Here is a 12285-nt window from a genome sequence, read left to right on the forward strand (position 1 = left end):
AAACCAGCATTCTCACTGGAAGAAACGGAATCACAAAAGTTATTCAGTGTGGAGTCATAAGATAGCAAGAAGTGAGTTAGCACAGGCCTCTGGCAGGGGCAGCACTGCTCTCTCATCCGCCAGACCCTGCAAGGCCTCCGATCGATCCAAGATCGGGAGGGTCCAGAGCCCGTGGCTAAGAGAATGAGTCTGGGATGAGTGATGAACGCTCCCAGTGTCCCTTCTCCCACTCCTACTTAAGCCACAGGCTCCCAAGACTAGGAATTCTGTCTCTCTCTTGTTGGGCCTGGAAAATGATTTTTCTCCTCTCTCCAGAAAACAAGGAAAGGTTAGAACGGGGTCATTCTACACAATGGGGCAGTGAGTCCAGAATGAATTTGGAATACCAATTATGATCACAAAAAGTCCCATCTCCAACAATATCGCCCTGCACGGATCCTTTAGTTGTCGGCAGCAGAAATGACAGATAGCTATGTATCATAGAAGAAATCAGCTGTACCATTTATATAGCGTAAAGTCATGCAAGCCATGCCCAAAACTAAATGGCTTAGTTTCGGTGGCATGAAAAAAAAAAAAACCACATTCGTAAATTCCCATGAAATGTCGCCGTGATCACCACTAATATACCATGCATCGAATGCAGCCATTGGCGTCTGAACTAGTAAGCTTTGGGGGCAAGACTAAGTGGGCTATACAAAGTGTGTTTACAGCAGAGAGAAAGGCCAGCCAGTGACCCCCTTTATATGGGCTTGTTGGAAGGGGTCCATACGGAGTCAGAAACCCCATCCCCCGTGGAGGACAGAGGCATGGAGCCGCTGGGAGTGAAGGGGTCAGTGTCCGTGTCCGTCTCGCCTTCGGCCAGGTATCGTTTCTCCCTCATCCAGCTCGATCCCCCGCTGGGGCCAAAGAGGTAATCGTCTCTTTCCTGGGAGATGCTGAAGCCACTTGGTGAACGTGCAAGTTCCTCGTGGTTGACGGAGAGCAGAGACAGTGGGGTGTCGCTGTCTCTGGTCAGACTGGGTCTCTGCCTCCGCCTCTGTCGGGGCGATATCCTGTCCGAGTAGGGGCTGGGCAACTCGGGCTGGGAGGGGTAACCGGCCCGGGAGTCGAGGAGAGTCAGGATGGGCAAGACTGTGGGCCTTTCTGCGTACGCAGCGGAGGAGGGGGCGGTCTGCAGCTTGCCAGACCTGCGCCCACTCAGTGACAAGGTCACGTGGTCATGGGCAAAGGTCACCGGGTCATGGGCAAAGAAGCCATAGGGCCTGACTTTGTTGATGGGCACCTGGTGGCAGTTAAAGGGGGTGTCATGGGCGCATGTGCCGGAATAGTTGTACATGATGGATTTCAATTCAGAGTACCTGTTCTCGTCCCTCTTCGCCACCTCGGCCGGGAAGACTGTCTCTCGGGAGGGGAAGAAATCCGTGACTTGCACCTGGAGCTGTTCCGTGTGCTGCATGTGCATGTCAACCAGAAAATCCAGTTTCTTCCCCATGTCGTGCACCTGAAACACCGAAAGAGACGCTGACTGAATCCTTGTTTGAGGATTCTGCGCATCAGGCAGAAACTCCTCACCCTGGGCTTCAAGGCTGTCCATCACCTCGCCCCCTCCTACCTCACCTCCCTTCTCTCCTTCTACATCCCACCCTGCACCCTCCGCTCCTCTGCCGCTAATCTCCTCATTGTACCTCGTTCTCGCCTGTCCCGCCATCGACCCCGGGCCCACGTCCTCCCCCGGGCCTGGAATGCCCTCCCTCTGCCCATCTGCCAAGCTAGCTCTCTTCCTCCCTTCAAGGCCCTGCTGAGAGCTCACCTCCTCCCGGAGGCCTTCCCAGACTGAGACCCTTCCCTCCTCTCCCCCTCGTCCCCCCTCCATCCCCACATCTTACCTCCTTCCCTTCCTCACAGCACCTGTATATATGTATATATGTTTGTACATATTTATTACTCTATTTATTTATTTTACTTGTACATATTTATTCTATTCATTTTATTGTGTTGGTATGTTTGGTTTTGTTGTCTGTCTCCCCCTTTTAGACTGTGAGCCCACTGTTGGGTAGGGACTATCTCTATATGTTGCCAACTTGTACTTCCCAAGCGCTTAGTACAGTGCTCTGCACCCAGTAAGCGCTCAATAAATACGACTGATCGATTGATTCTGGGGATCCCGATGACAGCCAAGTTAGTGCATCCTGGTACTTATTTATTTCTTAATATGGCCTAGTGCTGGGGGAGACACCCAGTAACCAGATCAGACAAGAAGGTCTAAGAAGGAGAAAGAGCAGGGATTTCATCCCCATTTTACAGAACAGAAAATAGAGGCCCAGAGAGGTTGAGAGATTTTCCCAAAGTCACACAGTTGAGCTGAGACTAGAACCTGGTCTCCAGATTCCCAGGCCCAAGCTCTTGCACTTTATAAGACTTACTTTTCAGAGAATTATTAGGCTCAAAGGGACTTTGAGACGTCATCCAGTCCATCCCCCTGCCTTTTAGTTTTGAAGAGGTTGGGATTTAGCCAGATTTGGGCCAAGACAGGCTCTATGAATTATTCAAAAAGCATGAGAGTTTCTCCTAGAAAAGCATAACGCACAAGATGTTTGTGCTGACATTCCCAAATGTTCTCCAACATCTCCATGGAATTCCCCCAGATATCCTGCTGGGTCACCCTCCCACCCTGAGGATTCTTCCTCTCTCTTCCCTTAGTGTTCCGCTCATGTCTTCCCTGACACTTTCTACCAAACCTCTCCACTGAACTACAGTATGCTTCCAATTGTTTAGTACAGTGTTCTGCACATGGTGGCATCAGTAAATACTGATTAATTGATTCTGGATCCTCTGTTGGATACATCAAGTACCCAGGACTCCCATCAAGTTTTTCTGCAGCATCAGTGCCTAAACATTGAATAAATGAATTGTCATCATTTTGATTATTTGCTTGGAGAAAAAGTACCAGCCAAGGGAATGAGACATAGGGATTTAATTCCAGGATCTCCCAGGCCCGTCTATATTCAAATCATTTAGCCAGCAATTTGCAAACCAGACCCAATCTCAAGTATGTATAAATTGGATTCCTTAGGAGGCTAGACAGAGCCATCCTCAACCGAGCATGAGCTTTGCACCAGAAATGCAGTGCTTAGTATAGTGCTCTGCACACAGTAAGTGCAAAATCAACACTATTATTATTACATACCTGACTTAGCTGAATATAATGTCTGGTTGGTGCACCAAATTGGCATTATCTCCAATGACCAAAGGACCTTCTTGCTTTGAGTGTCCAGAGCCCCATTCGCCCTGACTTTCTGCTTGTCACCGAGCGGCCCGATTCACTGTCCACTTTACTTAGTTAATTCCCATTTTTCTAGATGAGGTAGCTGAGGCACGGAGAAGTTAAAAGACTTGCCCAAGGTCACGGAGCAGACAAGTGCCTGCCCTCTCACACCCCTTTCATACCAGGAGGGAGAGCTGAGAGACAGAACAAGTTAGAACCAGGCAGAAAGGCAGCAGAAGTGGAAAGATGATTTGCTTAAGGTGAAGCAAGGACATTCGGAAAACAACTCAGCTCACTACTCCCTCGGATGGAGTCGGTGGGGTCACCGAGTCTGTGTAGAATTGGGAAGAGCGTCGCCTCAAGGAAAGGAGTAGGTGATGTGGAAAGAGAACATGCCAACATCAGCGTTGTTGCTTCAAATTGGTCCAGAACCTACCTGCCTTTCAACTTTAACAAACTTTCCCATCATGCTTTGGTCTTCAGTTTCAGATGCAGTCGCTTTGGCTACATATGGATCATTTCTACAAGAGAGCCAGAAATGCCATGAGCTTTGCATAGTCCATTGGTCAGTAGACTATAAGTTGCTTGGGGGCAGGGATTGTGTCTACCAACTCTATTGTACTCTCCCTAGTGCTTAGTACAGTGCTCTGCACACAATAGGTGCTCATCGAATACCATGGATTGATTGATTGGGTAGAGAAATTGAAACATCTCTGAACCACTGCCCCCCTTTCACTTGTCTGAGATGCACAGTCCTGGATCCTTCACTCTTTCCTGCTTTTGTGCAGGTGTGTCCACTGCTGTGTTAATGCACGGAGTTTTACAGAGCATTTATTTCCCAAAGAGATTCCTCATTCATTTTCAGTTCTCCCACCAACCTTACATGCTGGATAATCGTGTCTGTAAAATTGGGGCAGTCCTAGTGGAAAAAGCATGAGACTGAGAGTCATGAAACCCAAGTTCTTGTCCCAGCTCTGTCACTGGTCTCGTGTGTGACCTTGGCCAAGTCATTTTCATCTCTCTGGACTTGGGTTTCGTCCTCTGTAAATTGGGAATAAGACACCTGATCTCCTTCCCTCTTGGACAGGGAGCCCCATGGGAGACAGGGACTGGATCTGAACAGATTATCTTGCACCTAACCCAGTCCTTAGCAAATAGTGAGTGCTTCACTCAAAAGCGTAACCAAACCGGCACGTCATCTGAACGGTTGGGCAGGTTTCCTCAAATACAAACAGAACTTTTAAATTCCTTATCCTCCCCTTCCCCGAAAACTCATAATCACCAGCCTTAGTCATTGCTGACCACACAATCCATAGGCACTTCTTGTCTCAGACGGGAAGGGGACGGGAGGGGGGCTAAATTCCTTGTTCACTCTAGAAATGACTGTCAGGATGAGATGGCTAAAGTGAAGCCAAAGTGAGGTCAGCCTGAGTAGGTCATTGGCTCTGGGCCCTCTACCTGGCCGCATCTCTTGGCCAGCTCTGAATGTTAGTGCTTGGGTCTAGTTGAGCTTCCAGTAAGCGCTATTATTTTTCCCACCTAACTGTGAATGTATCTCTCCTGAAGCAGCCAGACCAGGGCTCCTTCTGGCCAGTCACATTATTCCTGAGCAATCCTGCCACCCATGAAAAGAAATTCACCGACCAGTCAGGGAATAAAGGAAACAACTCTCACTTTGTCTTTGTAAGCCCTTAAATAATGTTAATAATGAAAATGATAATAAGAATAATAACAATTGTACTATTTGTAAAGCACTTACTATGTGCCAGATACTGCATTAAACACTGGGGTAGGCATCAAATTGGGTCTGACACAGTTCCTAGCCGAAACATAGAGTTTACAGTCTTAATGCTTGCTAGGTGAGGTAACTGAGGCAGAGAGAAGTTAAGTGACTTGCCTAAGGTCACACAGCAGACAAGCAACACAGCAGGGATTCGAACCCACATCCTGACTCCCAGGACTGGGCTCTATCTACTAGGCCACTCTGCTTCTTAAAGGGTACACATGATCATAGTGAGGATCAGGATAGGCACTGGGACTTCTGCTTTTATTGGATGCTCCCAAGAGCCCAAGACACTGCTCTGCTGCAGTAGGCTCCCAAGATGGTCAATGATGGGGAAGGGAAATCACTTGTCAGTAGCATCATCTGTAAATGTGAAGGGCAGCTAAACCTGGGTGTGTATTTAAGGCCTGTAGTACTGTTACTCCAACTTTTCAAAATAAGGCCCTGCCATACTGTTACCTCCAGTACTACCAGCCAATCCCCCAAACGAAAAAATATCGGAAGCGAGATGCAGAGACGTATGGAGAATCGGGCTGGTGATCTCATCCTTTATATTCCAGTAAATGCTCATTACACATTTACTCTATGCTAAGCACTGGGGCAGGTATAAGATAATCAAATCAGACCAGTCTCTGCCCCATTCAGGGCTCACAGGCCAAGAGGGAGGGAGGGAGGGAGAGGAGGGAACTTATCTCCATTTCACAGGTAAGGAAACTGAGTCCCAGGGAGGTTAAGTGATTTGCCCGTGGTCACACAGCAGACCCCTCTAGACTGTAAGCTCAATGTGGGCAGGAAACATGTCTACCAACTCTGTTATACTGTACTCTCCCCAAGCACGTAGTACAGTGCTCTGCACACAGTAAGCATGTGATAAATATGTTTGATTGATTGATTGACCAGGGCAGGGCTGAGACTACAACCCAGGACTTCAGACCTACAGAGCTGTGCTCTTTGCCTCAACAACTGCAGACAAAGTAATAAATTAGGAAATGGCACACCTGGGAGACTGTTGAGGAGGATATGAGAAAGCTCCGCCCTTCTGGAACTTCTTGTGTTTTGGGGTGGATGGAGGTCCTGGGGTAAAAATCATATCTACTCTGAAAGAGAAGACCGAGCAAGAAAATAAAACTACCCGCCAAGCAGGTTTTGATGTGAAATCAATGAATGCCTGACTTTCTATTTCAGCTCAGAAAGGATATGGATACAGGTGACGGAGCAAAATGTACTATATTTTACCCTGGAAAAAAATAGTCTTATTGTGAATGAGAAAAATAGACAGGGAAGGCAAAGTCAGAGAGGGATAAGTGCCCTCAGTAAACACCTTATCCATCGATTTACCTTGAAGCCAATCTCAGCATTGACCTTTTCCACCAGACATACGGTCTTGGGAGCTGTTTCGGGCAAATTTTAAGATTCCCTCGCAGCAGTACGAATCTGGCATTTTAAAACATCGAGTGAAGGGTCCAGCTCCATTTCAGCTGCCACTCCTGCCCCCAGCTCCTGGACCCCATTGGGTGGAAGAGTCATTCATCCACAATTACACATCTGCTTCGTGCTCTCATCACCTCCAAGTTCTTCATGTGCTCCCAGGATAGGGGCAGAAGACCGAGACAAGCTACTCATAGGGCAATAGATTCCCCTCTCACCTCTAGGTGAGATGGGGTGGGCCATTTCCGGACACGTTAAACATGCTAAGTGGTTTTCGCTGCTGTGCTTTCACTAACCAGAATAGAAAACTAGAGCTATATAACTGAGAATATAAAACACGGTGCATCTGGTCAATAGAAATAAAACTAAGAATAAAGGATTGAGTGTAAATATATTCTACAGAGAGAGCTAGAGTCTGTATTTTTCTCCCCCAGAATAATCCAAACACACTCTTCTTCTACCCTCCATTTTCCAACATCTCCACAGTACCAGGTCAGGGAATATGTTTGTTATATTGAACTCTCCCTTGTTATGTTTCTTTTAGACTGTGAGCCCACTGTTGGGTAGGGACTGTCTCTATATGTTGCCAATTTGTACTTCCCAAGTGCTTAGTACAGTGCTCTGCACACAGTAAGCGCTCAATAAATACGATTGATTGATTGATTGTTATATTGAACTCTCCCAAGAACTTAGTACAGTGCTCTGCACACAGTAAGCACTCCGTAAGCAGAAACAGCTTCTACTTACAAACAAAATCTACGGGGATCTAGCAAGTTCCCCACACAAGGATGAATAACGAGTGGCATTTTCAGTGAAACCACTGGCCTAGGTGAGGTGCTCAGATTAACTGCAGATTCTAATTATCCAAATCTCTTGTCTCACAGTCCCCCATCGTGCCTGCCTTCCGCATCGCCCCTTTACCTTGTCTGAAGGTATTTGATTCTGGAAAGCATATCGAGATGCCCCGCTGAATATTGCTCTATCACATCCTTCACATCATAAGGCCTCAATGTCTCCTTGAACTTCTTTTTATAGAGACGAAATTGCAGGATCCTGCGGAGGAATCGGGTGTCATTAGCTGGTTTCGGTCCACTCACCCGAGGAAACAGTGCTCAGTGATAGGCAGGATCAGAGATAACAGGCAGGCAGAGTGGTGACGTTGCTTCTCTGGCCAAGGTATGTTTATTATTATTATTATTAATAATAATAATAATAATAATAATAATGACATTTATTAAGTGCTTACTATGTGCAAAGCACTGTTCTTAATGCTGGAGAGGTTACAAGGTGATCAGGTTTGTACCTCGGGGGGCTCACAGTCTTCATCCCCATTTTACAGATGAGGTAACTGAGGCACAGAGCTGTCAAGTGACTTGCCCAAAGTCACACAGCTGACAATTGGTGGAGCCGGGGTTTGAACCCATGACCTCTAACTCCAAAGCCTGTGCTCTTTCCACTGAGCCACGCTGCTTCACCTCACCACCAAGATCACCACGCTGAGCCACGCTGTTTATCACCAGGCCACCAAAGAAACAGTCTCCCTTGGGCTGGGATAATAATAATTTTAATGGTATTTGTTAAGCGCTTAGTATGTACTGAGCTCTGTATTGGGCTGGGGTCGATACAAGATAATCAGGTCCCAGATGGGGCTCCACAGTCTAACAGATAGTGATTCTCCATTCTGCAGATGAGGAAACTAAGGCACAGAGAAGTGAAGTGATTTGGATGAAGTCACACAGCAGGCACGTGGCAGAGCTGGAATTAGAAGCCAAGTCCTCTGACGCCCGGGCTCTTTCCACCAGGCCATGCTGCTTCAACGCCATACCGTGACAACTTTGATGCCTTCCCCCTCCAGGGAGAGGAGGAAGGCAACTTGACAGGAAGAGAGAAGACAATTTGACTTACTCCCCACAGGGCTGCTGAGTCTCAAATAGTTTATTTCAATAACTGATTGATCAGAGATAGGCTCACGGAGAGTGAGACAGGCATAAAGAGAGTGGTGTAGCCTTTCCAATTCCAAGCAAAATGAGATGTACTAGGTTGGGGGTTACTTCATTCATTCATTCAATGGTATTTATTGAGCACTTACTGTGTGCAGAGCACTGGACTAAGCGCTTGGAAAGTACAAGTTGGCAACATATAGAGATGGTCCCTACCCAACAACGGGCTCACAGTCTAGAGTAAATATTACTCTATTTATTTTACTTGTACATATTTACTATTCTATTTATTTTATTTTGTTAATATGTTTTGTTGTCTGTCTCCCCCTTCTAGACTGTGTGCCCACTGTTGGGTAGGGACCGTCTCTATATGTTGCCGACTTGTACTTCTCAAACGCTTAGTACAGTGCTCTGCACACAGTAAGGGCTCAATAAATACGATTGAATGAATGAATGAAAGAAGGGGGAGACAGACAACAAAACATGTGGACAGGCGTCAAGTCATCAGAATAAATAGAAGTAAAGCTAGATGCACATCATTAACAAAATAAATAGAATAGTAAATATGTACAAGTAAAATAGAGTAATAAATCTGTACAAACACATATATAGGTGCTGTGGGGTGGGGAAGGAGGTAGGGCGGGGGGCATGGGGAGGAGGAGAGGAAAAAGGGGGCTCAATCTGGGAAGACTTCCTGGAAGAGGTGAGCTCTCAGTAGGAGAGCTTAATTGTTGGGGGCAGATCAGTTTGGGGTTGGTGACCATTTGGAAAGTGGAAGCTCCTTGAGAACAAGAATTGATTCGCTTTATTTTGCACTTCTCCAGCACATTTTTTATGATACTTGCTAAGCACTAGGTGCCAAGTGCTGCTTTGGGCATTGGGGATGCAAGTTAACCAGATCGGACACATTCCCTGTCCCACATGGCGCTTACAATCAAAGTAGGAGGGAGAACGGGTTTTGAATCCCCATTTTACAGTTGAGGAAACTGAAGCACAGAGAAGTAAAGTGAGTTGCTCAAAGTCACACCCCAGGCAACTAGAGGAGCTAGGATCAGAACCCAGATCCTTTTACTTCCAGGCCTAATGGGTGCTCAATAAGTACCACCACTATTACCTTCTGACATCCCAATCCTTATTTATTTTACTTTATATATCTATTCTATTTATTTTATTTTGTTAGTATGTTTGGTTTTGTTCTCTGTCTCCCCCTTTTAGACTGTGAGCCCACTGTTGGGTAGGGACTGTCTCTATATGTTGCCAACTTGTACTTCCCAAGCGCTTAGTACAGTGCTCTGCATACAGTAAGCGCTCAATAAATATGATTGATTGATTGATTATCCCTAAAGGAGAGAGTGGAGATACTTCTTAAAGCAGTATGGCACAGAGCATAAAGCATGGGCCTGGAGGTGAAAAGGTCATGGGTTCTAATCCCAGCTACACCACTGACCTGCTGTGTGACCATAGACAAGTCACTTTACTTCTCTGTGCTTCAGTTACTTCATCTGTAAAATGGGGATTGAGACTGTGAGACCCACATGGAACAGGAACTGGGTCTAACTCAATTTGCTTGTATCCGTCCCAGCGCTTAGTACAGTGCATGGCACATAGTAAGCAATTAACAAATACTACAATTATTATTATCACTATTATTATATTATCACATTATCATATGATATTATTATCACTAGAGCTGTGATAACTAGGAAGTTATCCCATCCCCTGCATGGAAACCCTCACAATCATCTCATCTTTCTATTTGCTCAGCCAAGAAGCCAGTCTGGTGGTTGTTTGCTGGAGGAAAATGTTGTCAAAGAGAGTCACACCTGACAGCTCTGATTGCAGACTTCAGAGTGGGGATCATGTCTTCAATGAGAAACTCATTACTGTAGCCCCTCTCTTCAGTCAGAGGGTCCCCTGTTCCAGCATCTAGAAAATAAGACACAAGCATTTAAAAGCCATCTCTGGGTGTCACCATTAAGCCACGTGCAACTAGCTACTGGAAATGGTAGCATTCTCCCAGTATCCCCCAATTTCTTCTCCAATATGCTGATACTGCCACAGTTGTATTGACGCTCCCGGTCAGAGTTTTAGGAACCATCTGGCGTGGGAGACTGAGGCTGGAGGTGGGAGGGTGAGGCGGGATTTGGAGAAGCAACCGGGGCTGCCCAGGTCAAGCTGTGAGTGGACAGGAGGAACTTTGGAGTTATTTGGACTCCAGAGCCATTATTTTCAATGAAGAGGGCTATTGTTTCCCAGCAACAAGACCCATGAAAGAGGTGTGGGTCATTGGAAAAGGGAAACCAAAACAGCTAAAAGGAAAATGTCAGTAGCCAAAGAATATGGTCTGGCAGTGGGTAAGGCCTAAAATGGGAACATCTTCCACCACCCTAAGGTGGCAGATTTTGTTTGTCTCCAATGCCAATCCCCCTTCATCTTGATCCCGCAGCTGACCATATCCAAGCACCAAGAAGCCGAGGATGGATCATAAAACAATGAGGGCTGGTCCCCATTTCCCTCGAAGACAAAAGGCAAAATGGCACCCACGGAGGATATTCCATTCCAACTCCCAGAAGACAATACACATTTACCTGAATAGCATGCGATACAATGTCCACATATTTGCTCAGAGCCCTAGTCAAGGTGCAGGAATTATAAAACAAACTTTCCTTAATGCGAGGTTCACTGGGAGAGAACTCCCCCCGCCCCCAGGTTGTTGGAGAACTGAAAGGACAAGAAGCTGCTGTTCACAGCCCACCTCATTTCCTGCCCCCATGAGTGACAGAAAACCAACCTGATGAAAGAAAAGAACCAGATAATCAATCAATGGTATTTACTGAGCAGTTACTTTGTGTAGAGCTCTGTACTAATAGCTTGGGAGAGTACAATATAATGGAGTTGGTTGATACTTTTCCTGCCAACAACAAGCTTACAGTCTAGAGGGACTGAAGTATCGGATTCTCCAGTGGGGTGTGGGCAACTTCTGTTCAGGGAAGTGTCACGTCTCTATTCTTAATTTCCCAAGTATCTGGTGCAGTGTACAACACCAAGTAGATGCTCAATAAATGCTCCAACTCTGCCTGACCAATGTTTGAAAGTTTACACTCATCCAGATTCTTGATTCAGAAACAGCGTTCCCACTATACTGTAAAATCAATGTGGGCAGGGATTATGCCTACCAACTCTGTTGCATTGTAGTCTCCCAAGCTCTTAATACAGTGCTTTGGACACGGTAAGTGCTCAATAAATATGACTGATGGACTGAAGACTTTCAGAGTAGAGAGCGAGCTACTTGTCAGCAGGTATGGGGTGTCATGCTTCTGCTGTTTTGGGACAAATGCTTTGTACTGTGCGTTACATTCAGTGGGTGCTCAAGAAATACCACCACCACTACAGTAGGCTTCAGATTTCTCCCACCAATGTAGCAATAATGTTAACAGTTGGGGAGAGGGTTCCATAGAGGTGGAGGGAAAAAAGGAAGCAGAGCTGGGAAGAGAGAGAACCAGCGAAATGACCACCCTACCTTCAGAGCTTTGCCAAAATGCATAGGCCTTCATACGGAATGCTGTGCGAAAACGTTCCTTATTATTCAAGCCAACATTCTTTGGCTCTTTAGAAGGGCTTTCTTCAATGGCATCTACATTCAGAGGGGTAAATAGCTTTCCTTTAGTATTGGAACCACGAGGATTAGAAAGTCGAACCCGATCCAAGAGACCCAGCTTTTGGCTACAAAACAAGCAGAAGTCATCAATGTTCCTCCTTCAGTGCAGATGCTCACAAGTTCACTTTTATCCCGATTTAATGCTTCTTTTCTAGGGGCCTGGTGTTCTAAGTGGGGCCACTCAGCAGGCCAAAAGTCACCAACTCTCCCT

At 46.2% G+C, this 12285-nt stretch overlaps 1 protein-coding gene across 1 annotated transcript in view; it reads right to left on the reverse strand.

Moving 5' to 3' along the window:
* Window positions 1-475: 475 nt before the first annotated feature.
* The window catches only part of KCNQ3 (potassium voltage-gated channel subfamily Q member 3), a 131738-nt gene continuing 119928 nt past the window's right edge, over window positions 476-12285 (reverse strand). The window contains 6 exon segments of the mRNA XM_038760273.1: window positions 476-1501; window positions 3702-3786; window positions 6047-6145; window positions 7398-7529; window positions 10240-10342; window positions 11937-12139. Of these exon segments, the coding sequence (XP_038616201.1) occupies window positions 740-1501; window positions 3702-3786; window positions 6047-6145; window positions 7398-7529; window positions 10240-10342; window positions 11937-12139 (1384 nt within the window). The 3' untranslated portion in view covers window positions 476-739.

This window comes from Tachyglossus aculeatus, chromosome 18 (assembly GCF_015852505.1).
Source record: "Tachyglossus aculeatus isolate mTacAcu1 chromosome 18, mTacAcu1.pri, whole genome shotgun sequence".
In the NCBI taxonomy this organism is placed as follows: domain Eukaryota; kingdom Metazoa; phylum Chordata; class Mammalia; order Monotremata; family Tachyglossidae; genus Tachyglossus; species Tachyglossus aculeatus.